The sequence below is a fragment of the Mesoplodon mirus genome, assembly GCF_964341445.2.
Source record: "Mesoplodon mirus genome assembly, chromosome: 5".
In the NCBI taxonomy this organism is placed as follows: Eukaryota; Metazoa; Chordata; class Mammalia; order Artiodactyla; family Ziphiidae; genus Mesoplodon; species Mesoplodon mirus.
The window spans coordinates 74,123,953-74,150,190 of record NC_138980.1 but is presented as its reverse complement, the minus strand read 5'-3'; the positions used below and the strand labels follow the sequence as shown (position 1 = coordinate 74,150,190).

At 38.6% G+C, this 26,238-nt stretch overlaps 1 protein-coding gene and 1 pseudogene across 2 annotated transcripts in view; both read left to right on the top strand.

Moving 5' to 3' along the window:
• RAD50 (RAD50 double strand break repair protein) overlaps positions 1 to 26,238 on the top strand; it is a 112,399-nt gene that overhangs the window by 20,269 nt on the left and 65,892 nt on the right. Inside the window, exons 3-5 of the mRNA XM_082623743.1 lie at positions 17,107 to 17,258; positions 19,589 to 19,774; positions 20,133 to 20,337. Of these exons, the coding sequence (XP_082479869.1) occupies positions 17,107 to 17,258; positions 19,589 to 19,774; positions 20,133 to 20,337 (543 nt within the window). The remainder of the gene's footprint in view (positions 1 to 17,106; positions 17,259 to 19,588; positions 19,775 to 20,132; positions 20,338 to 26,238) is intronic.
• Positions 21,869 to 24,665, top strand: LOC309805654 (large ribosomal subunit protein eL21-like; annotated as a pseudogene). The gene has a single exon. The product of its transcript is annotated as a large ribosomal subunit protein eL21-like (transcript).

Genomic DNA, 26,238 nt, shown 5'->3' with positions numbered 1-26,238 from the left:
ACAAATGAAGAGGTAATAGGCAGTCTACCTGAAAAAGAATTCAGAATAATGATGGTAAAGATGATCCAAGATTCTATTTCCCAGATCCAAAATCTTGGAAATAGAATAGACAAAATGCAAGAAACAGTTAACAAGGACCTAGAAGAACTAAAGATGAATCAAACATCGATTAAAAACACAATACATGAAATAAAAAATACTCTAGATGGGATCAATAGCAGAATAACTGAGGCAGAAGAACGGATAAGTGAGGTGGAAGATAAAATAGTGGAAATAACTGCTGCAGAGCAAAATAAAGAAAAAAGAATGAAAAGAACAGAGGACAGTCTCAGAGACCTCTGGGACAACATTAAACGCACCAACATTCGAATTATAGGGGTTCCAGAAGAAGAAGAGAAAAAGAAAGGGACTGAGAAAATATTTGAAGAGATTATAGTTGAAAACTTCCCTAATATGGGAAAGGAAATAGTTAATCAAGTCCAGGAGGCACAGAGAGTCCCATACAGAATAAATCCAAGGAGAAATACGCCAAGACACATATTAATCAAACTGTCAAAAATTAAACACAAAGAAATCCTATTAAAAGCAGCAAGGCAAAAACAACAAATAACACACAAGGGAATCCCCATCAGGATAACAGCTGATCTCTCAGCAGAAACTCTACAAGCCAGAAGGGAGTGGCAGGACATACTTAAAGTGATGAAGGAGAAAAACCTGCAACCAAGATTACTCTACCCAGCAAGGATCTCATTCAGATTTGATGGAGAAATTAAAACATTTACAGACAAGCAAAAGCTGAGAGAGTTCAGCACCACCAAACCAGCTTTACAACAAATGCTAAAGGAACTTCTCTAGGCAAGAAACACAACAGAAGTAAAAGACCTACAATAATGAACCCAAAACAATTAAGAAAATGGGAATAGGAACATACATATCGATAATTACCTTAAATGTAAATGGACTAAATGCTCCCACCAAAAGACACAGAGTGGCTGAATGGATACAAAAACAAGACCCATCTATATGCTGTCTACAAGAGACCCACTTCAGGCCTAGAGACACATACAGACTGAAAGTAAGGGGATGGAAAAAGATATTCCATGCAAATGGAAACCAAAAGAAAGCTGGAGTAGCAATTCTCATATCAGACAAAATAGACTTTAAAATAAGGACTACTAGAAGAGACAAAGAAGGACACTACCTAATGATCAAGGGATCGATCCAAGAAGAAGATATAACAATTGTAAATATTTATGCACCTAACATAGGAGCACCTCAATACATAAGGCAAATACTAACAGCCATAAAAGGAGAAATCGACAGTAACACAATCATAGTAGGGGACTTTAACACCCCACTTTCACCAATGGACAGATCATCCAAAATGAAAATAAATAAGGAAACACAAGCTTTAAATGATACATTAAACAAGATGGACTTAATTGACATTTATAGGACATTCCATCCAAAAACAACAGAATACACATTTTTCTCAAGTGCTCATGGAACATTCTCCAGGATAGATCATATCTTGGGTCACAAATCAAGCCTTGGTAAATTTAAGAAAATTGAAATTGTATCAAGTATCTTTTCCGACCACAATGCTATGAGACTAGATATCAATTACAGGAAAAGAGCTGTAAAAAATACAAACACATGGAGGCTAAACAATACACTACTTAATAACGAAGTGGTCACTGAAGAAATCAAAGAGGAAATTAAAAAATACCTAGAAACAAATGACAATGGAGACACGACGACCCAAAACCTATGGGATGCAGCAAAAGCAGTTCTAAGAGGGAAGTTTATAGCAATACAATCCCACCTTAAGAAACAGGAAACATCTCGAATAAACAACCTAACCTTGCACCTAAAGCAATTAGAGAAAGAAGAACAAAAACATCCCAAAGTTAGCAGAAGGAAAGAAATCATAAAAATCAGATCAGAAATAAATGAAAAAGAAATGAAGGAAATGATAGCAAAGATCAATAAAACTAAAAGCTGGTTCTTTGAGAAGATAAACAAAATTGATAAACCATTAGCCAGACTCATCAAGAAAAAAAGGGAGAAGACTCAAATCAATAGAATTAGAAATGAAAAAGGAGAAGTAACAACTGACACTACAGAAATACAAAAGATCATGAGAGATTACTATAAGCAACTCTATGCCAATAAAATGGACAACCTGGAAGAAATGGACAAATTCTTAGAAATGCACAACCTGCCAAGACTGAATCAGGAAGAAATAGAAAATATGAACAGACCAATCACAAGCACTGAAATTGAAACTGTGATAAAAAATCTTCCAACAAACAAAAGCCCAGGACCAGATGGCTTCACAGGCGAATTCTATCAAGCATTTAGAGAAGAGCTAACACCTATCCTTCTGAAACTCTTCCAAAATATAGCAGAGGGAGGAACACTCCCAAACTCATTCTACGAGGCCACCATCACCTTGATACCAAAACCAGGCAAGGATGTCACAAAGAAAGAAAACTACAGGCCAATATCACTGATGAACATAGATGCAAAAATCCTCAACAAAATACTAGCAAACAGAATCCAACAGCACATTAAAAGGATCATACACCATGATCAAGTGGGGTTTATTCCAGGAATGCAAGGATTCTTCAATATACGCAAATCAATCAACGTGATACACCATATTAACAAACTGAAGGAGAAAAACCATATGATCATCTCAATAGATGCAGAGAAAGCTTTCGACAAAATTCAACACCCATTTATGATAAAAACCCTGCAGAAAGTAGGCATAGAGGGAACTTTCCTCAACATAATAAAGGCCATATATGACAAACCCACAGCCAGCATCGTCCTCAATGGTGAAAAACTGAAACCATTTCCACTAAGATCAGGAACTAGACAAGGTTGCCCACTTTCACCACTCTTATTCAACCTAGTTTTGGAAGTTTTAGCCACAGCAATCAGAGAAGAAAAGGAAATAAAAGGAATCCAAATTGGAAAAGAAGAAGTAAAGCTGTCACTGTTTGCAGATGACATGATACTATACATAGAGAATCCTAAAGATGCTACCAGAAAACTACTAGAGTTAATCAATGAATTTGGTCAAGTTGCAGGATACAAAATTAATGCACAGAAATCTCTGGCATTCCTATATGCTGATGATGAAAAATCTGAAAGTGAAATCAAGGAAACACTCCCATTTACCATTGCAACAAAAAGAATAAAATATCTAGGAATAAACCTACCTAAGGAGACAAAAGACCTGTATGCAGAAAATTATAAGACACTGATGAAAGAAATTAAAGATGATACAAATAGATGGAGAGATGTACCATGTTCTTGGATTGGAAGAATCAACATTGTGAAAATGACTCTACTACCCAAAGCAATCTACAGGTTCAATGCAATCCCTATCAAACTACCACTGGCATTTTTCACAGAACTAGAACAAAAAATTTCACACTTTGTATGGAAACACAAAAGACCCCGAATAGCCAAAGCAATCTTGAGAACGAAAAATGGAGCTGGAGGAATCAGGCTCCCTGACTTCAGACTATACTACAAAGCTACAGTAATCAAGACAGTATGGTACTGGCACAAAAACAGAAAGATAGATCAATGGAACAGGATAGAAAGCCCAGAGTTAAACGCACGGACATATGGTCACCTTATCTTTGATAAAGGAGGCAGGAATGTACAGTGGAGAAAGGACAGTCTCTTCAATAAGTGGTGCTGGGAAAACTGGATAGGGACATGTAAAAGTATGAGATTAGATCACTCCGTAACACCATACACAAAAATAAGCTCAAAATGGATTAAAGACCTAAATGTAAGGCCAGACACTATCAAACTCTTAGAGGAAAACATAGGCAGAACACTCTATGACATAAATCACAGCAAGATCCTTTTTGACCCACCTCCTAGAGAAATGGAAATAAAGACAAAAATAAACACATGGGACCTAATGAAACTTCAAAGCTTTTGCACAGCAAAGGAAACCATAAACAAGACCAAAAGACAACCCTCAGAATGGGAGAAAATATTTGCAAATGAAGCAACTGACAAAGGATTAATCTCCAAAATTTATAAGCAGCTCATGCAACTCAATAACAAAAAAACAAACAACCCAATCCAAAAATGGGCAGAAGACCTAAATAGACATTTCTCCACAGAAGATATACAGACTGCCAACAAACACATGAAAGGATGCTCAACATCTTTACTCATTAGAGAAATGCAAATCAAAACTACAATGAGATATCATCTCACACCAGTCAGAATGGCCATCATCAAAAAATCTAGAAACAATAAATGCTGGAGAGGGTGTGGAAAAAAGGGAACACTCTTGCACTGCTGGTGGGAATGTGAATTGGTACAGCCCCTATGGAGAACGGTATGGAGGTTCCTTAAAAAATTACAAATAGAACTACCATATGACCCAGCAATCCCACTACTGGGCATATACCCTGAGAAAACCATAATTCAAAAAGAGACATGTACCAAAATGTTCATAGCAGCCCTATTTACAATAGCCCGGAGATGGAAACAACCTAAGTGTCCATCATCGGATGAATGGATAAAGAAGATGTGGCACATATATACAATGGAATATTACTCAGCCATAAAAAGAAATGAAATTGAGCTATTTGTAATGAGGTGGATAGACCTAGAGTCTCTCATACAGAGTGAAGTAAGTCAGAAAGAGAAAGACAAATACTGTATGCTAACACATATATATGGAATTTAAGAAAAAAAAATGTCATGAAGAACATAGGGGTAAGACAGGAATAAAGACACAGACCTACTAGAGAATGGACTTGAGGATATGGGGAGGGGGAAGGGTAAGCTGTGACAAAGTGAAAGAGCGGCATGGACATATATACACTACCAAACGTGAGGTAGATAGCTAGTGGGAAGCAGCCGCATAGCACAGGGAGATCAGCTCGGTACTTTGTGACTGCCTGGAGGGGTGGGATAGGGAGGGTGGGAGGGAGACGCAAAAGGGAGGGGATATGGAAACATATGTATATGTATAACTGATTAAATTTGTTATAAAGCAAAAAAATAAAATAAATTAAAAAAAAAAAAAAACCAAAAAAAAAAAAAAAAAAAACAATGTGTAATTCTGAACAATGTGTAATAATACTATGTGTAGTTCTGAACTGGATCCTATTGTTGTAAAGGACATATTGGAAGAATTGGCAAAATCGAATGGGATCTGAGGACCACATGGTAGTAACATATCACTCTCAGTTTCCTGATTTTTATGGTTGAAAATGCCCATGTTTTATAGGAAATATCAGTGTTGGGATATCAGATCAGCAGCTTATTCTCAAGTGGTTTGGGTGAAAAGTCATGGTGTATACTGTGTTTCTACTTTTCTGTAAGCTTGTGATTGTTTTTTGAAAATGTTTTAAAAAACACTTGGTACGTAAAAGGATAAAATTCATTTATTTGAAAAATCCACATAGCTGATCTCCTAATGATGCTGAATAATGGAGGTAGATAATACAGTTCTAGTAAATCAAACAGTATTCTTTTCCTCCTTGTGTGTTTTTTAAATTTACTTAAAAAAATTTTTTTTACTTTATATTGGAATATAGTTGATTTACAGTGTTGTGTTAGTTTCAGGTGTACAGCAAGGTGATTCATTTATACATATACATATGTCTATTTTTTTCAGATTTTTTTCCCATGTAGGTTATTACAGATTACTGAGTAGAGTTCCCTGTGATGTACAGTAGGTCTTTGCTGATTATCTATTTTATATATAGTACTGTGTATCTGTTAATCCCAACCTCATAATTTGTCCCTCCCCACCACCACCTTTCCCCATTGGTAACTATGAGTTTGTTTTTGAAGTCTGTGAGTCTGTTTCTGTTTTGTAAATAAGATTTTTTACATTCATAAGATTTTTTACATTCATATATAAGTGATATCATATGATATTTTTCTTTCTCTGTCTGACTTACTTAACTTAGTATGATAATCTCTAGGTCCATTCATGTTGCTGCAAATGGCATTATTTTGTTCTTTTTTATGGCTAATATTCCACTGTATATATATATTACCACATCTTCTTTATCCATTCATCTGTGGATGGACATTTACGTTACTTCCATGTCTTGGATATTGTAAATAGTGCTGCAGTGAATTTTGGGGTGCATGTATCCTTTCGAATCATGGTTTTCTCCAGATATATGCCCAAGAGTGGGATTGTTGGATCATATGGTGGCTCTATTTTTAGTTTTTTAAGGAAGCTCCATACTGTTCTTCATAGTGGCTGTACCAATTTACATTCCCATCAACAGTGTAGGAGGGTTTCCTTTTCTCCACACCCTCTCCAGCATTTATTGTTTCTAGACTTTTTGATGATGACCATTCTGACCAGTGTGAGATGATACCTCATTGTAGTTTTGATTTTCATTTCTCTAATAATTAGTGATGATGGGCATCTTTTCATGTGCCTGATGGCCATCTGTATGTCTTTTTTTTTTCATTGAAGTATAGTTGATTTACAATGTTGTGTTAACTGCTGTACAACAAGGTGATTCAGTTATACATACATACATATATATATATATACACATTCTTTTTTTAATATTCTTTTCCATTATGGTTTATCATAGGATACTGTATGTAGTTCTCTGTGCTATGCAGTAGGGCCTTGTTGTTTATCCATTCTATATATTAAAGCTTACATCTGCAAACCCCAACCTCCCACTCCATCCCTCCTCCAACCCCCTCCCCCTTGGCAACCACCAGTCTGTTCTCATGTCCATGATTCTGTTTCTATTTCATAGATAGGTTCATTTGTATCATATTTTATTTATTATTATTATTACTTTTTAAAATTTAATTTTTTATTTTTGGCTGTGTTGGATCTTAGTTGCTGTGCGCAGGCTTTCTCTAGTTGCAGCGTGCGGGGGTTACTCTTTGTTGTGGTGCATGGGCTTCTCATTGCAGTGACTTCTCTTGTTGTGGAGCATGGGCTCTAGGTGCATGGGCTTCAGAAGGTGTGTCATGCAGGCTCAGTAGTGTGGCTCACAGGCTCTAGAGCGCAGGCTCAGTAGTTGTGGCACACGGGCTTAGGTGCTCTGTAGCATGTGGGTTCTTCCTGCACCAGGGGTCGAACCAGTGTCCCCTGCATTGGCAGGCGGATTCTTAACCACTGCGCCAACAGGGAGGTCCCTGTATCATATTTTAGATTCCAAATATAAGTGATATCATATGGTATTTGTCTTTCTCTTTCTGACTTACTTCACTTAGTATGATAATCTCTAGTTGCATCCATATTGCTGCAAATGGCATTATTTCATTCTTTTTTATGGCAGAGTAGTATTCCATGGTATATATGTACTACATCTTCTTTATCCATTCATCTGTCGATGGACATTTAAGTTGTTTTTATGTCTTGGCTATTGTGGATATTGCTGCTGTGAACATTGGGATATGTGTATCATTTTGAATTATAATTTTGTCTGTATATATGCCCAGGAGTGGGATTGCTGGATCATATGGTAATTCTATTTTTAGTTTTCTGAGGAACCTCCATACTGTTTTCCACAGTGGCTGCACTAACTTACATTTCCACCAACAGTGTAGGAGGATTCCCTTTTCTCCACATCCTCTCCAGCATTTGTTATTTGTAGACTTTTTAGTGATGGCCATTTTGACTGGTGTGAGGTGGTACCTCATTGTAGTTTTGATTTGCATTTCTCTGATAATTAGCAGTGTTGAGCATCTTTTCATGTGCCTCTTGACCATCTGTATTTCTTCTTTGAAGAAATGTCTATTTAGGTCTTCTGCTCATTTTTGGATTGGGTTGTTTTTTTCTGTTGTTGAGATGCATGAGCCATTTGTATATTTTGGAAATTAAACCCTTGTCAGTTGCATTGTTTGCAAATATTTTCTCCCATTCTGTAGGTTGTCTTTTCGTTTTGTTTATGGTTTCCTTTGCTGTGCAAAAGCTTGTAAGTTTGATTAGGTCCCGTTTGTTTATTTTTGTTTTTATTTCTATTACCTTGGGAGATTGACCTAAGAAAACATTGTTACAGTTTATGTCAGAGAATGTTTTGCCTGTGTTCTCTTCTAGGAGTTTTATGGTGTCATGTCTTATGTTAAGTCATTAAGCCGTTTTGAGTTTATTTTTGTGTATGGTGAGAGGGTGTGTTCTAACTTCATTGATTTACATATGGCTGTCCAGCTTTCCCACCACTTGCTGAAGAGACTGTCTTTTTCCCATTGTATATTCTTGTCTCCTTTGTCGAAGATTAATTGACCGTAGGTGTGTGGGTTTATTTTTGAGCTCTCTATTCTGTTCCATTGATGCATATATCTGTTTTGGTGCAAATACCATGCTGTTTTGCTTACTGTAGCTTTGTAGTATTGTCTGATATCTGGAAGGGTTATGCCTCCTACTTTGTTCTTTTTCTTCAGTATTGCTTTGGCAATTCTGGGTCTTTTATGGTTCCATATGAATTTTAGGATTATTTTTTCTAGTTCTGTGAAAAATATCATGGGTAATTTGATAGGGACTGCATTAAATCTGTAGATTGCTTTGGGTAGTGTGGCCGTTTTAACAGTAATCTTCCAATTCAAGAGCCTGGGATATCTTTCATTTCTTTGAATAATCTTCAGTTTCCTACAATTAATGTTTTATAGTTCTCAATGTATAAGTCTTTCACCTCCTTGGTGAGGTTTATTCCTAAGTATTTTATTTTGGGGGTTCCGATTTTATTTTATTTTATTTTATTATTATTTTAAAAATTTATTTATTCATTCATTTTTGGCTGCATTGGGTCTTCGTTGCTGCGTTCCAGCTTTCTCTAGTTGTGGCGAGAGGGGCCTACTCTTTGTTGCAGTGTGTGGGCTTCTCATTGTGGTGGCTTCTCTTGTTTGCAGAGCAGGAGCCATAGGTACACGGGTTTCAGTAGTTGCAGCATATGGGCTCAGTAGTTGTGGCTCGCGGGTTCTAGAGCACAGGCTTAGTAGTTGTGGCGCATGGGCTTAGTTGCTCTGCGGCATGTGGGATCTTCCCGGACCAGGGATCGAACCCGTGTCCCCTGCGTTGGCAGGTGGATTCTTAACCGCTGCGCCACCAGGGAAGTCCTGGGGTTACAATTTTAAAAGGTATTGTTTTTTTACATTACCTTTTTGATATTTCATTGTTGATGTAAAGAAATGCAACTGATTTCTGTATGTTAATCTTGTATCCTGCTACCTGGCTGAATTTATCAGTTCTAGCAGGTTTTGTGTGGAGTCTTTAAGGTTTTCTATATATATTATCATCTGCATATAATGACAATTTTACCTCTTCCCATTTGGATGCCTTTTATTTCTTTTTCTTGTCTGATTGCTGTGGTTAGGACTTCCAATACAACGTTGAATAAAAGAGATGAGAATGGGCATCCTTGTTATTTATTTATTTTTTATTTGGCTGCACCGGGTCTTAGTTGTGGCACTCGGGATCTTTGTTGCGGCATGTAGGATCTTTAGTTGCAGCATGCGAACTCTTAGTTGTGGCATGTGGGATCTTGTTCCCTGACCAGGGATTGAACCTGGGCCCCCTACATAGGGAGTGCAGAGTCTTAGCCACTGGACCACCAGGGAAGTCATCTGGGCATCCTTGTCTTGTTCCAGATTTTAGTATGAAGACTTTCAGCTTTTCACCGTTGAGTATTATATTGGCTGTGGGTTTGTCATAAATAGTTTTTATTATGTTCCCTGTGTACCTACTTTGGTAAGACTTTTTGTCATGAATGGATGTTGAATTTTGTCAAATGCTTTTTCTGCATCTATTGAGATGACATGTGTTTTTTGTCTTTTCTTTTGTTTATGTGGTGTATCACATTGATTGATTTGTGTATGTTGAACCAACCTTGGGAACTTGGGATATATCCCACTTGATCGTGGTGTATGATCTTTTTATGTGTTGTTGGATTTGGTTTGCTAATATTTTGTTGAGAATTTTTGTATCTCTATTCACCAAAGATATTGGCCTGTAATTTTCTTTTTTGGTGTTGTCTTTGGTTTTGGTATCAGGGTGATGGTCACTTTATAGAATGTCTTTGGGAGTGTTCCCTTCTCTTCCATTTTTTGGAAGAGTTAAAGAAGGATAGGTATAAGTTCTTTGTATGTTTGGTGGAATTCTCTTGTGAAGCCATCTGGTCCTGGACTTTTGTTTGTAGGGAGTTTTTAAATTACACATTCTATTTCACTTCTAGTGATCGGTCTGTTCAAATGATCTATTGCTTCTGGATTCAATTTTGGTAGACTGTGTTTCTAGAAACTCGTCCATTTCTTCTAGGTTGTTGAATTTGTTGGCATATAATTGTTCATAGTACTCCCTGTGTTTTTTTGAATTTCTGTGGTATCAGCTGTTATGTTTCCTTTTTCATTTCTTACTTTGTTTATTTGGGTTCTCTCTCTTTTCTTCTTGGTGAGCCTGGCCAGAGGTTTGTCAATCTTATTTATCCGTTCAAAGAACCAGCTCTTGGTTTTCTTGATTTTTTTTCTATTGTGTTTTAGATCTCTATTTTATTTATTTTCTCTCTGATCTTTATTATTTCCTTCCTCCTTTCAACTTAAGGTTTTGTTTGTTCTTTTTCTTATTTTTTTAAGTGGTAGGTTTATGTTGTTTATTTGAGATTTTTCTTGTTTTTTTTGAGGAAGGAATGTATTGCTATGAACTTCCCTCTAAGAACTGCTTTTGCTGCATCCCATAGTTTTTGTATGGTTGTGTTTTCATTGTCTTTTGTCTCAAGGTATTTTTTAGTTTCCTCTTTGATTTCATTGTTGACACATTGGTTTTTTAGTAGCATGTTGTTTAGTCTCCATGTAATTGTTTTTTTCTCTTTCTTTTTCTGTGGTTAATTTCTAGTTCCATGCTGTTGTGGTCAGAAAAGATGCTTGAGATAATTTCTATACTCTTAAATTTGTTGAGGCTTGTTTTGTGCCAGAGTATGTGGTCAATCCTAGAGAATGTTCCATGTGCGCTTGAAAAGAATGTATATTCTGGATTTTTTTTGGATGTAATGTCCAAATATCAGTTACGTCTAACTGTTTTACTGTATTATTTAGGATTTCTGTTGCCTTATTGATTCTCTGCCTGCGAGATCTGTCTATTGATTTGAGTGGGGTGTTAAAGTCTTACTATTATTGTAGTCCTGTCAGTCTCTTCCTTTGTGTCTCGTAGTAGTAATTTTCTGTATTTGCATGCTCCTGTATTAGGTGCGTGTATGTTGACGAGTGTAAAATACTCTTCATGTATTCTTCCTTTTATCATTATATAGTGTCCTTCTTTATCTTTCTTTATGGCTTTTGTTTTAAAGTTATTTTGTCTGATATAAGTATTGCAACCCCTGGTTTCTTGTCATTTCCGTTAACAGGAAATGTCTTTTTCTATCCCCTCACTTTCAATCTGTGTGTGTCCTTTGTGGTAGGGTGGGTCTGTTATAGGCAGCGTATTGTAGGCTTTTGTTTTTTTATCCAGTCTGCCACTCTGTGTTGTTTGATTGGAGCATTTAGTCCATTGACATTTAAAGTCATTATTGATAGGTATGTATTTATTGCCATTTTAAACCTTGTTTTCCTGTTGATTTTGTATTTCTTCTTTGTCCCTTTCTGTTTCTTCTTTTGTAGTTTGATGGTTTTCTTTTGTATTATACTTATGTTCTCTTCTTTTTCATTTTTGTGAATCCATTATATGTTTTTGATTTGTGCTTACCTTCTTTTTCAAGTATGTTAACCCCTTCCTATATCGGTTGGGTTGGCCAAAAAATGCCTTCGGTTTTTAAGTGAAAATAAAAGACACATTTTTCAGTTTCACAAGAACGTTATTGAACAATGTAGTCACCCTTTTGTTCCACTACCTAGTGCCATTTTTCAGGCAACTTCATAATTCCATCTTACCAAAACTTTTTATCTTTTTTTTTTTTTTTTTTTTTTGTGGTACGCGGGCTTCTCATTGCTGTGGCCTCCCCCGCTGTGGAGCACAGGCTCTGGATGCGCAGGCTCAGCGGCCATGGCTCACAGGCCTAGCCACTCTGCGGCATGTGGGATCTTCCCGGACCGGGGCACAAACCCGTGTCCCCTGCATCAGCAGGCGGACTCTCAACCACTGCGCCACCAGGAAAGTCCAACTTTTTATCTTTTTGAGCAAAGAACTGTTCCAGGTGCCTTTTACAGTCTTCCAGGGAATTGAAATTTTTTCCATTAAGAGAATTTTGTAAAGACCAAAATAAACGAAAATCTGAAGGTGCAATGTCTGGTGAATACAGCGGATGAATCAGAACTTCCCAGCCAAGCTGTAACAGTTTTTGCCTGGTCATCAAAGAAACATGTGGTCTTGTGTTATCCTGATGGAAGATCATATGTTTTCTGTTGACTAATTCTGGACGCTTTTCATTGAGTGCTTTCCGTTGGTCTAATTGGGAGCAGTACTTGTTGGAATTAATTATTTGGTTTTCTGGGAGGAGCTCATAATAGAGGACTCCCTTTCAGTCCTACAATATTCACAACATCACCTTCTTTGGATGAAGACTGGCCTTTGGTGTGGTTGGTGGTGGTTCATTTCACTTGCCCCACGATCTCTTCTGTTCCACACTATTGTACAGTATCCACTTTTCATTGCCCGTCACTATTTGTTTTAAAAATAGAATGTTTTCATTAAGTTTAAGTAGAGAATCGCATGCAGAAATACAGTCAAGAAGGTTTTTTTTCACTTAACTTATGTGGAACCCAAACATCAAAGCAATTCACATAACCAAGCTGGTGCAGATGATTTTCAGTGCTTGATTTGGATATTTTGAGTATGTCGGCTGTCTCCTGCATGGTATAATGTTGATTGTTCTCAATTAATTTTTTGATTTGATCACTATCAACTTGGCCTGCCTGACCGTGGAGCATCGTCCAGCAAGAAATCTCCAGCACAAAACTTCGCAAACCACTTTTGACACGTTCAGTCAGTCACAGCACCTTCTCCATACGCTGCACAAATCTCTTTTTGCGTTTTGGTTGCGTTTTTACCTTTCTTGAAATAATAAAGCACAGTATACTGAAAGTGTTGCTTTTTTTCTTCCATCTTCAATATTAAATGGCTACACAAAGATTCACCAATTTTGAGAAGTCTTTTTTTAAATGCACGCTGATATGGCAACTGTCACATACAATCTAACAAAATTGTTTTGAATGAAGTTAAAGAGAGCTAAGTGCTACTAGAGCCATCTTACAGAAAAAAACGAATGAACCTTTTGGCCAACCCAATATTTCCCTTAGACTGGTAGTCATATAATCTCAAACACATAGTAGGAAAAAAAAATCTATATTTTCTTATTCTTCTCTTCATATTATGATTTTGGTGTCCTCTTTTACATCTTCATGATCATTCTTTTGCTCTTCATTGTGGTTATCATCACTTTCACAGAAATATTTTGATTTTTTTTGATTTTTTTTTTAATCTGTGTACTGGCTTATTTAAGTGATTTACTTTCCAATTGTGATTTTCTCTTTCCTGTAGATTCTTCTTTTTTATTTAGAGAAGACCTTTCAATATTTCCTTTAGGGTAGGTTTAGTATTGCTGTATTCTTTAGTTTTTGCTTTTCTGAGAAATTCTTTACCTCTCTATTCTTTTTAAATTTATTTATTTTATTTATTTTTATTTTTGGCTGTGTTGGGTCTTCATTGCTGAGCATGGGCTTTCTCTAGTTGTGGTGATGGAGGGCTGCTCTTCATTGCAGTGTACAGGCTTCTCGTTGTGGTGGCTTCTTGTTGTGGAGCACGGGCTCTAGGTGCACGGGCTTCAGTAGTTGTGGCTTTTGAGGTCTAGAGTGCAGGCTCAGTAGTTGTGGCACATGGGCTTGGTTGATCCGCTGCATGTGGGATCTTCCCAGACCGGAGCTCAAACCCATGTCCCCTGCATTGGCAGGCGGATTATTAACCACTGCGCCACCAGGGAAGCCCTCCTTCTGTTCTAAATGATAATCTTGCTGGGTAGAGTATCCTAGGTTGCACGTTTTTCCCTTTCAGGACTTTGAATATGTCTTGCCACTCCCTTTTGGCCTGCAATGTTTCTGTAGAGAAATCTGCTGATAGCCTTGTGGAGTCCACTTGTAATTAACTCTTTGTTTTTCTTTTGCTGCCTTTAAAATCCTCTCTTTGTCTTTAAATTTTGCCATTTTTATTATGATATGTCTTGATGTAGGTCTGTTTGGGTTTATCTTGTTTGGAACCCTCTGTGCTTCCTGAACCTGCATATCTGTTTCCTTCTTTAGGTTTGGGAAGTTTTCAGCCATAATTTCTTCAAATACATTTTTGATCCACTTTTCTCTTTCTCCTTCTGGGATCCCTGTTATGTGTAGATTGGAATGCTTTATATTATCCCATAGGTCTCTTATGTTGCTTTCTTTTTTTTTTTTTTTTGATCTGGCTTTCTGTCTGCTGTCCTGATTGGGTGGTTTCTGTTATTCTATCTTCCAGGTCAGTTATTTGTTCTTCTGCATTGTTCATTCTGCTATTCATTGCTTTTAGCTCAGCTTTTGTCTCTGCAAATGAGTTTTCTAATTTTTCTTGGTTCTTCTTTATAGCTTCTTGTTCCTTTTTACAGTATTCTACATTTTCATCAATAGTCTTTCTTAATTCTTTTAGTATTTTCATTATCTCCTTTTTGAAACTGGTGTCTATTAGAAGAGGTGTGTTTCATTGTTCTTTCAGGGGAATTCTCTTGGTCTTTGGGAGTGGTTGCTGTGCTTCTTCATTTTATTTATACTTCTCTTACTTTGTGAGTTTAGGAGAAACAATTATATACTGTGGTTGTGGAGGGCTATTTATACGTGGGGGTGTTCCTCTGTAGATTGTGTGAGTTTAATATATTTGGTGCAAGGGCTCTTTTTAGTATGGATGCCTATCGCCTCTTTCCTCAGCATATGCTTGTTGTTATTTCCTTGATAGCAGGTGTGCAGATGCGGCAGCTCGTGCCTGGTCCTCAGGTTTGTGGTGGCGGCTCAGGGGCACCCTAAGAGCATATCATGGGAATTGAGGTGGCTTGTGACCACTCCTGGAGTCCAGGCAGGCAGTGGCAGGGCCTCAGGACCACTCCTGGGGTCCTGGAGGGAGGCAGCGAGGCTCGCAACCCCTCCTGGGGTCTGGAGTGGAGGCAGTGGGGGCTTGCGACCACTCCTGGCATCTGGACGGGTGGTGGCAGTGGGTTGCAACCACTCCTGAGTTCTGGGAGGGAGGCAGCGGGGGCCAGGAGACCACTCCTGGAGCCCGTGCAGGCAGTGTCGTGCCCTCTGAGACCACACGCAGAGGGAAAAAGGCTACAATCTGGGTCCTGCCCCTCCTCTCATGCACCCCCAAAACAATGGCGACGGGCCTCTAAGGCAGCCCAGGCTTCCTCTGAGTACACCCTCAGTTGCGCTCACACTGGATTCCAGTCCCCCTGCAGGCTGTTTCCACACAGCCAACCCTAGTCCTCTCTCTGGTTCTGATCTCCGAATCCAGAGTTCCATCACCCAGCCCCTGCCCACACTGGTGGAAGAGTGTCTCAGGCTAGGGAGTGCAGGGTGGCAGCACTGACCATCTGTGTAGTTCTCCCTCTGCTCTGGCTGCCACAAACCCAGTGCTGCATTCACTTATGAGGCTCAGAAACTCCCCTTCTGTCCTAGCCAATCTCCCCACTGGTGAGGGAGTTCCCAGGGTCCAGGAACCTTTCCTCTTTCACAGCTCCCTCCCAGGGGCGCAGGTCCCATCCCAATTCCTTTCTCGCTTTTTTTTTCTTTTTTCCTACCTGCTTACTGGAGATTTTCTTGCCGTTTCAACAGTCTGAGGTCTTCTGCCAGTAGATATTCTGTGAGAATCATTCCACGTGTAGATGTATTTTTGATGTATTTATGGGAGAAGGGGAGCTTCATGTCCTATTACTCCACCATCTTGATCACTCCTCTGTGTGTCTTCTTTGGAGAAGTGTCTAGTTAGATTTTCTGCCCTTTTTTTTTTTTTTTAAGAAGATGTTGGGGATAGGAGTTAATTAATTAATTAATTAATTAATTATTGCTGTGTTGGGTCTTCATTTCTGTGCAAGGGCTTTCTCTAGTTGTGGCAAGTGGGGGCCACTCTTCATCGCGGTGAGCGGGCCTCTCACTATCACCGCCTCTTGTTGTGGAGCACAGGCTCCAGATGCGCAGGCTCAGTAGTTGTGGCTCACGGGACTAGTTGCTCCGCGGCATGTGGGATCCTCCCAGACCAGGGCTCGAACCGGTGTCCCCTGCATTGGCAGGCAGATTCTCAACCACTGTGCCACCAGGGAAGCCCTCTGCCCATTTTTTGATTGGGTTGTTTGTTGATATTGAGCTGTTGAGCTGTTTGTATATTTCGGAGATTAATCCCTTGTCAGTCACATCATTTGCAAATATTTTCTCCAATTCTGTGGGTTGTCTTTTCCTTTGTTTATGGTTTCCTTTGCTGTGCAAAAGTTTGAAGTTTTATTAGGTCCCATTTGTTTATTTTTGTTTTTATTTTCATTACTCTAGGAGGCGGATGCAAAAAGATATTGCTGTGATTTATGTCAGAGAGTGTTCTGCCTATGTTTTTCTCTAAGAGTTTTATAGTGTCCAGTCTTACATTTAGGTCTTTGATCCATTTTGAGTTTATTTTTGTGTATGGTGTTAGAGAATGTTCTAATCTCATTCTTTTAGATGTGGCTCACCAGTTTTCACAGCACCACTTATTAAAGAGACTTTTTTCCACTGTATATTCTTGCCTTCTTTTTTGTAGATTAATTGACCATAGGTGTGTGGGTTTATTTTTGGTCTTTCTATCCTGTTCTGTTGATCTGTAAGTCTGTCTTTGCGCCAGTACCATACTGCTTTGATTTCTGTAGCTTTATAGCGTAGTCTGAAGTCAGGGAGCCTGATTCCTCCAGCTCTGTTTTTCTTTCTCAAGATTGCTTTGGCTATTCAGTGTCTTTCTGTATTTTGAATGATATGTAATCTCATTTATTTTGGTTGTTTTTCTTTTATTTTTTCATTTTTGATGATTAAGATTGCCTATATATTTTCTTTCAGAACTAATGTTCTGATACTTACTAAGGTAGCATAATTTTTCTCTCTTTACCTTCAAAGGTTGCTCAAGAAACAGATGTTAGAGCACAGATTCGTCTGCAGTTTCGTGATGTCAATGGAGAACTTGTAGCTGTGCAGAGATCTATGGTTTGTACTCAGAAAAGCAAAAAGACAGAATTTAAAACCCTGGAAGGAGTCATTACTAGAACAAAGTAGGTGTTTATTATATATTTGAATTATCTGTTCATTTTTTTGTCTTTAGGTCTATAAAACTATGTTTTTTCCTACTACTTTAAGTTTATTTTAGGGGAGCTTATTAATTTTTTAACGAACTTTACCTTTAGAGCTGTTTTAGTTTCTCAGCACAACTGAGCAGAAAGTAGAGGTCCACCTTGACTCTACACCTGCGCAGCCTTGTCCACTATCAACATCTAATTTTTTATTTGATACGATTTATCAGTTAAACAGAATGATCCCATTAAAGACTTAGTGGTAATGCTCCACTCCTTTGAGTAATTTATGGACAGTTGCTGAATTGAAGGTGCATAATCACTCATATATAGATTGAATGAATGAAAAGTGCTAGTAATCATGTCTATAGGGAAGGATGAGATAAGCAGACAGGTCCCTTTCAACTGTTGTCATTCTGTTAAGGGCAGGTATCATATTGTAATGGGTATGTATATTGGAATTAGGTAGGCTGCCCTGAATTCATGGCTTTATCCTTGTTGAGCAAATTACTTATTATCTTATCCCTCCCTTTCATTTATTCATTTGTTAAACTAATTAAATAATTTCTTTATTTAACCAATAATGTGTCACACCTGTTACGTGCTAGATACACTGTACTAGCTACTGGCTTTTAAACATACTCAGGTCTCTCCCACAACCTCAGATTTCATTTCACTCCAGTTACAGTCTGTCTCCATCTTCCCCTTTACAGGCAATTTTTTCAAAAGAGTTGTTGATACTCACTGTCTCCATTTCTTGACTTCCTCCTGACTCCTACCCTAGCCCCATTCTTGTACTGAAAGAGCTCCAACTAAGGTCACAAATAACCTCTGTGTTAATTAGGATAATGCTATTGCTATACAAAATAGACCTCCTTATCTCAGTGAATGACACCCCCATCCATCCAGTGACACGAACCTAAGTCTGTCTTGACAGCTTCCTTGCCATCTATATTCAGTTCATTACCAAGTCCTATGGATTTCGCCTAACTGGCTCTTCAGTCTGTTTCTCTCCATCTCTATGAGAACCGTTCTTGTTCAAGGTACCATCATCTTTCCCTGGTCTAATGTCTTAATCTCCTGGTCTATCTTTGTCCATTCTGTCCCCCTACAAAACATTCTTAGTACATTCAGTGTACTATTTTCAGAATACATATAAAATGACAGTAAAGACAGATACTGCATCCACTCGCCTAATCTAGTTGTTAACAGATACTGGACAGACGATATGAAAGAAAATGGTCAATTTATCCTTCTGATGAAAGATGCTGAGAGATCTCTTGGAATCCAAGGGCAGGGATGCTTCTGGCCCTGGGTATAATGAAGTAGGGAACTTATTTAAAAGACCCTGAGGCAGTTCTCTCTATTTGATTGCTTTGTCAGTGTGACCGTAGAACTTAGGTCTGTTGATTAAGAATCTTCCTTGGATTTGCTTGGATGGGCATCACTAAGGTTTGCCTTTATACTCCTTTTACTGTGTGTATTTTACTGAACAATCCCTTATCTAAGCTGTACAGTCAAAAAGAAAACAATACAAAAGTAATTGGCAAAAATTATCTTTCTTCTAAATGAATATAATTTATACTTTGAGAACTTATTTACCATAAAATAAAAATAATAAAATATTACATATAAGGCAAATATTTTTAAAGTTTTAGTAATGTACATTTCATGTATATACAACTCATTTTTTGTACTATCAAAAATTTATTTCATGAGAAAAGTCCAAATATATTGCTACTTTCCTAAGATTTTATTCTGAATAATTGTGGTAAGGTTAATTGATCTTTCTTTTCCTCCTATTTAAATATATACCTATTTTTCAGCAGTGAGGTTTTACTGACCTTACAGAATAAATTGGTGACTTTAAATAAATAAATAAATAAATAATAAACTGTACAGTCTTCAGATGTTTTCAAGTACCTTTGCCTGTCTGTTATGTATCATCATGTGTTTTTTGTTTTTTGTTTTTTTGCGGTACGTGGGCCTCTCACTGTTGTGGCCTCTCCCATTGTGGAGCACAGGCTCCAGACGTGCAGGCTCAGCGGCCATGGCTCACGGGCCCAGCCACTCTGCAGCATGTGGGATCTTCCTGGACCGGGGCACAAACCCGTGTCCCCTGCATCGGCAGGCGACCTCTCAACCACTGCGCCACCAGGGAAGCCCAAGAGTTATACCTTTTAATATGAGAAAGCTATCCACAGGGAGTGGATGAGGGGCCTCTATTTTTTTTTTTTTTTGCAAGTACAGCATGAAAGATTGACTAAGTAACAGAATATTTTACATAAGTTCTTGATTTTCATTTTCTATAGGCATGGTGAAAAGGTCAGTCTCAGCTCCAAGTGTGCAGAAATTGACCGAGAGATGATAAGTTCTCTTGGGGTTTCCAAATCTGTGCTAAATAATGTCATTTTCTGTCATCAAGAAGACTCTAATTGGCCTTTAAGTGAAGGAAAGGCTTTGAAGCAAAAATTTGATGAGATTTTTTCCGCAACAAGGTTTGTAACCTTTAATTAGATTTTGTAGTCCATTAAGTTATTGAGCCAGAGTTGCAATTTGGATGCCTCTTTTTTTTAAACAGAAAGAAATTGTAAAGCAAGAAAGTCAGCAGTTATTACCTCTTATCCAGTGGCAACCAGTCAGCATATTTCCTTTCAGTTTTCTTTCTTTGCATCTTTATTTACCTGGTTGACAGTATATATGTAACATTTGTACTTACTATTATGTCATAAGGATTTTCTGAGTTATTAAAAACTCTTTGTAAATGTAATCTTAATGACTGCATTATAGTCCATTGTTTGAATATACTATAATTTGCTTGGCCAGAAATTTGATTTTTATTTAATATCTTCAAAGGTACATTAAAGCCTTGGAAACACTTCGGCAGGTACGTCAGACTCAAGGTCAGAAAGTAAAAGAATGTCAAACAGAACTAAAATATCTGAAGCAAAATAAGGAAAAAGCTTGTGAGATTCGCGATCAGATTACTAGTAAGGAAGCCCAGTTAACATCGTCAAAGGAAATTGTCAAATCCTATGAGAATGAACTTGATCCATTGAAGGTAATTTGGTTTGTTGTATGCTGAGGAGAAGGTCACCATTTACTGTGGTATCTCTCACCCGAAAAGCATTATTTTTCTGTGCATTTGAATGGTGTGTATATTTCTTGAAAAAATTATCAGAGACTATATAATGTTATGGTTCATGTCTTACGTCTGTATTTAAGTTGCCCGAAGAGCTTGGGTTTGAGGGTGAACAAATTTGTAGCATCATATTAAATTAGTAATGTAGATCACTAATTCTTAAATATCAATGTAATGGCTCAACCTTACCGTTCTGTATTCTTAAGGAGACTTTTTTTTTTAATTGACAGGTCTTTCTAGGGAATTTTTATAATTTTCAGGATGTTCTTGACATTGCACAAAATTTGAAATTGGTGAAAAATGTGTTGATATATTTGCAAATGAGTTAGCTTTCTAAATTCTGTGGTTTATAAGCAAGATCTTAAAGAAATCCCATTTATTCATTTCACAAGCATTTATTAAGTGTTTCCTGTGCTCCAGGGTATACTATGCTTGGGGCTGTAGGTACAAGGAGAACTACAGTAGTGTCCTTGCCCCTTAAGGTATTCCTAGTCTAAATAAGAGCATTCTTAAAAATGGCTTTTTAAAGTTGCAGATAGTGGGAGATTTAAAAAAAAATTTTTTTAATGATTGCTTTAGTTTTTTAAAACTCACCTATAAATGCTGGTGTAGATCTTGGAATTGTAATATGGAAAAACTTTTACTTTCTGTCCCAGTGCCCATTGACATGAATGCATCTTTTTTTGTGTGTGTGGTATACGGGCCTTTCACTGTTGCGGCCTCTCCTGTTGCGGAGCACAGGCTCCGGACGCACAGGCTCAGCGGCCATGGCTCACGGGCCTAGCCGCTCCGTGGCATGTGAGATCTTCCTGGACCGGGGCACGAACCCGTGTCCTCTGCATTGGCAGGCGGACTCTCAACCACTGCACCACCAGGGAAGCCCATGAATGCATCTTTTAGTGAATATTTATTGTTTTGTGCATAGCACTGTGCTAGGTGCTCTTGAGGATAAGGAAGCCAAAGACTTAGACCTTGCTTTTAATGATCTTATAGTCTAGTTGGAGAAATAAGGACTATATTTTAAAAGATAGTTAGGATTACAAAGAAGTAAAGTGAAGAGCTATGTAAATGATATAGTTTAGAACAGAGGTTCCCAACCCCTGGGCCATAGACCGGTACTGGTCTGTGGCCTTTTAGGAACCAGGCTGCACAGCAGGAGGTGAGTAGAGGACAAGCGAGCAAGCTTCATTTGCTGCTCCCCATTGCTCGCATTACTGCCTGAACCATCACTCCCCCAGCCCTGCCCCAGTCTGTGGAAAAATTGTTTTCCACAAAACCGGTCCCTGGTGCCAAAAAGGTTGGGGACTGGTTTAGAACATAGGTTCTTTAAGAGCTAAAAGATGGTGACTGTGGCACAAGTGAGAAAAGAAAAGAAAAAATGGATAAATTGGACTTCATCAAAAGAAAAACCTTTTGTTCTACAAACTATACCATCAAGAAAGCAAAAACAGGGGCTTCCCTGGTGGCGCAGTGGTTGAGAGTCCGCCTGCCGGTGCAGGGGACACGGGTTCATGCCCCGGTCCGGGAAGATCCCACATGCCGTGGAGCGGCTGGGCCCGTGAGCCATGGCTGCTGAGCCTGCGCGTCCGGAGCCTGTGCTCCGCAACGGGAGAGGCCACAACAGTGAGAGGCCCGCGTACTGCAAAAAAAAAAAAAAAAAAAAAAAAAAGAAAGCAAAAACACAACCCATAGAATGGGAGAAAATATTTGCAAGTCATATGTGATAAGGAACGTCTATCTGGGTTATATGAAGAACCCAATAAAAAAAAGTAACACAATTTGAAAATGGACAAAGGCTCTGAATAGATATTTCTCCAGGGAAGATATGTATGTGTCCAATAAGCACATGAAAAGATGCTTGACATCATTATTCATCAGGAAAATGCAAATCAGAATCACAATGAGCTGTTACTTCACACCCACTAGAATGGCTAAAAGTCAAAAAGATAGGTCATAATTATTGAAAAGGATGTGGAGAAATTGGAACCTTCATACATGATGGTGGGAATGTTAAATGGAGCAGCCACTTTGGAAAACAGTTCAGCAGTTCCTCAAAATGTTAAGCATAGGGACTTCTCTGGTGGTGCAGTGGTTAAGAATCCACCTGCCAATGCAGGGGACATGGGTTTGAGCCCTGGTCCGGGAAGATCCCACATGGTGGCGCAGCTAAGCCCGTGTGCCACAACTACTGAGCCCATGTGCTACAGCTACTGAAGCCTGTGCACCTGGAGCGTGTGCTCCACAGCAAGAGAAGCCACTGCAATGAGAAGGCTGCATGATGCAACGAAGAGTAACCCCTGCTCACCGCAACTAGAGAAAGCCCACATGCAGCAGCAAAGACCAAATGCAGCCAACAATAAATTAAAATAATAAATAAATTAAAAGAACATGTTAAACGTAGAGTTACCACATGACCTGGCCATTTTACTCCTAAGTATCTTATACCCAAGAGCAATTAAAATGTACATCTGTACAAAAACTTGTATAGGAAAGTTCATAACAGCATTATTCATAATAGCCAAAAATGGAAACAATTCAAATATCCATTAACTGATCAATAAAATGCAGCATATCCATACATGGAATATTATTCAGCTTTAAAAAAGAATGAAGTTCTGATACAAGCTACAGTAGGCAAGAACCTTGAAAACATGTTAATTGAAAGAAGCCAATCATAAAAGACTACATAATTGTATAATGCTGTTCCATTTATTTGAAATGTCCAGAACAGGCAAATCTAAAGAGACAGAAAATAGATTAGCAGTCGCCTAGGGTAGTAGGTAGAGAGGAATAAATAGTGACTGCTTAAGGGCACAGAGTTTCTTTTTTGGAAGTGAAAATGTCATGGAGGATGGTTGTAAACTCTGAATATACTAAAATATGTTGAACTGTACACTTTAAATGGGTGAATTGTATGGTAGGTGAGTTCCGTCTCAATAAAGTGATTTTTAAAGTGATGGCCTGGCCTTTGGGATGGAACCTCCATCTTCCAGTAATTCACCAAAATGACCAACACAAAGGGAAAGAGGAGGGGCACCTGCTATATGTTCTCTAGGCCTTTTAGGAAACATGGAGGTGTTCCTTTGGCCACATACATGCAAATCTACAAAAGTGATATTGTAGATATCAAGGGAATGGGCACTGTTCAAAAAGGAATGCCCCACAAATGTTACCATGGCAAAACTGGAAGAGTCTACAGTGCTACCCAGCATGCTGTTGGCATTGTTGTAAATAAGCAAGTTAAGGGCAAGATTCTTGCCAAGAGAATTAGTGTGCATGTCAAGCATATTAAGCACTCTAAGAGCCAAGATAGCTTCCTGAAACAGTCTGAAGGAAAATGATCAGAAAAAGAAGGAAGCCAAGCAGAAAGGTACTTAGATTTAGCTGAAGTGCCAGCCTTCTCCACCCAGAGAAGCACACTTTGTGAGAACCAATGGAAAAGAGCCTGAACTGTTGGAACCCATTTCCTATGAATTCATGGCATGATAGATGTAAAGAAAATAAAAGACCTGAATTGTAAAAAAAAAAAAAAAAAAAGTGATAGCCTGGAATGGAAAGCTATCACAAGACCTTCAAGGGAGAAGCTGATCTGGGCCATAAAGATGGGGAAAAATCAAATTGACAGACTAGAAGCTATTTTATATATGTTTGTTTTGTTTTTTGTAATCTTTTTTAAAAATTTATTTATTTGTTTATTTATTTGGTTGCGCCAGGTCTTAGCTGCAGCGGGCGGGCTCCTTAATTGTGGCTTGCCAGCTCCTTAGTTGCAGCATGTGGGCTCCTTAGTTGCAGCTCCAGGGCTCCTTAGTTGTGGCATGTGAACTCTTAGTTGCGGCATGCATGTGGGATCTAGTTCCCCGACCAGGGATCGAACCCGGTCCCCCTGCATTGGGAGCTCAGAGTCTTATCCACTCTGCCACCAGGGAAGTCCCTGTATGTTTGGTTTTATTTTGTATTTTTTTCTTTTAAAACTAATATGTGCTCACAATGAAAAAATTATGGAAGAATATTAGTTGAAAAGTAAGAGATGCTCTTCCTACTCCTCATGTCTGACCTCCCACATATATCTTATGATCAGGTGGGTTTTCTTGCAAAAATACACTACATGTGTGTATACAAACATGCACGTGTATATATGTACATATTCACAAATACAAGCTTATTAAAACAGGACTGTGAGGAAGAGCCTGGGTTAAGTAAATCAAGGTAAAAGGAGTGGGAGCTAGGATTTGCAGTCAGATTATGAAGAGCCTAATGGGTTTAGAATTTAGTGCAATAGACATAAGAGTGAGAAAAAGTATGTTATATTTTAGAAGTAGTTGTTCTAATAACTGTGTGTAGGTACTGTGGTAGTTACTAAGATATTGGAACACGTTTTATTTTCTTCAGGAGCAGCCTGGTTGGAAAGATGACAAGCACATATAAGGCAGAAAAAGGCAAGAGCTGTGAGAGCTTTGAGGAGGAAAGAAGAGAAAGTCTGAGGTGGCCAGAGAGGATTTCATAGGACTGAATTTGGGGTATCATTTTGTTGACTTTAAGTAGATTGGTAATTACAGATATGGTGACAGCAAAATGCAGACTGTCTTTGAACAGTATCAAGGAAATCCTCATAGTTGAAATGGAGCATTTGTATAGGAAATAATGTCAGGGTAGAGCTAAGTGATAATACCTGGTATTTATTGAGCAGTGCCTGGATTCTAAACAAGGCTGTAGCAAACGTTGAGGTGTTTGTTTATTTATTTATTTGTATTTAATTTTGGCTAGTCCAAGGGTTTAATCTTATTCTCTGTATCTTTAGAGCCTAGCCTGGTGCCTGACACTTAGCAGGTGGTTCAGTAAATATTTATTAAGTGGATGATTTCCAAAGTCCTTTTTTTTTTAGCTCTGAGTTAAAAGGATTCTTCCCTTCATAGAACTCAGCATAAAGCTTGAATCAGATCATCTTCCCAGCAGCCATCCAGAAGACAGCTCCATTTCAGTACTGCACTATAATTCATGCTTTCCCATTTTTACAGATTTCCTACATTTTCAGGAACTCTCTCATAAACTACTTTATTCCCATACCACCACATCCTATCCTGACCTTGGCCCACTTAGGCCTGTTTTCCTTGCCCTCAGTGGAAATGGCTTGAGAAATTTGTTTTCAAGTTCAAAAGCACCCTCTGGCCCTCTTATTTATTCTTCCACACATAAGTTCATGATCCTTGTGCACCTTATAGCCCAAGTGCCTGATTCTTTTGTCTTATTTCACACACCTAAGCTTTGAACACTGCTGCTATATTTTTTGTTGTCTTTCTATTTGTTTTAGCTTCTTTTACTAGGTTGTGTGCTCTGGGGATAGAGCCTGTGTTTTGTGCTCTGGGGTTCGAGCCAAAACACAGAGGTCAAAGAAGGAATCCCCAGCATCTAGTTACTGGCTGGATTTAAGGAATGAATCAGCTAGAGATGTCACAAAAGATCTAAGCCAAGATAATTTTTTTAATTTATTTTATTTATTTATTTTTGGCTGCTTTGGGTCTTCGTTGCTGCACACAGGCTTTCTCTAGTTGCAGCGAGCAGGGGCTACTCTTCATTGTGGCACGCGGGCTTCTCATTACGGTGGCTTCTCTTATTGCGGAGCATGGGCTCTAGGCGCGCGGGCTTCAGTAGTTGTGGCATGCGGGCTAAGTAGTTGTGGCTCGTGGGCTCTAGAGCGCAGGCTCAGTAGTTGTGGCGCATGGGCTTAGTTGCTCCACGGCATGTGGGATCTTCCCGGACCAGGGATTGAACCCGTGTCCCCTGCATTGGCAGGTGGATTCTTAACCACTGCGCCATCAGGGA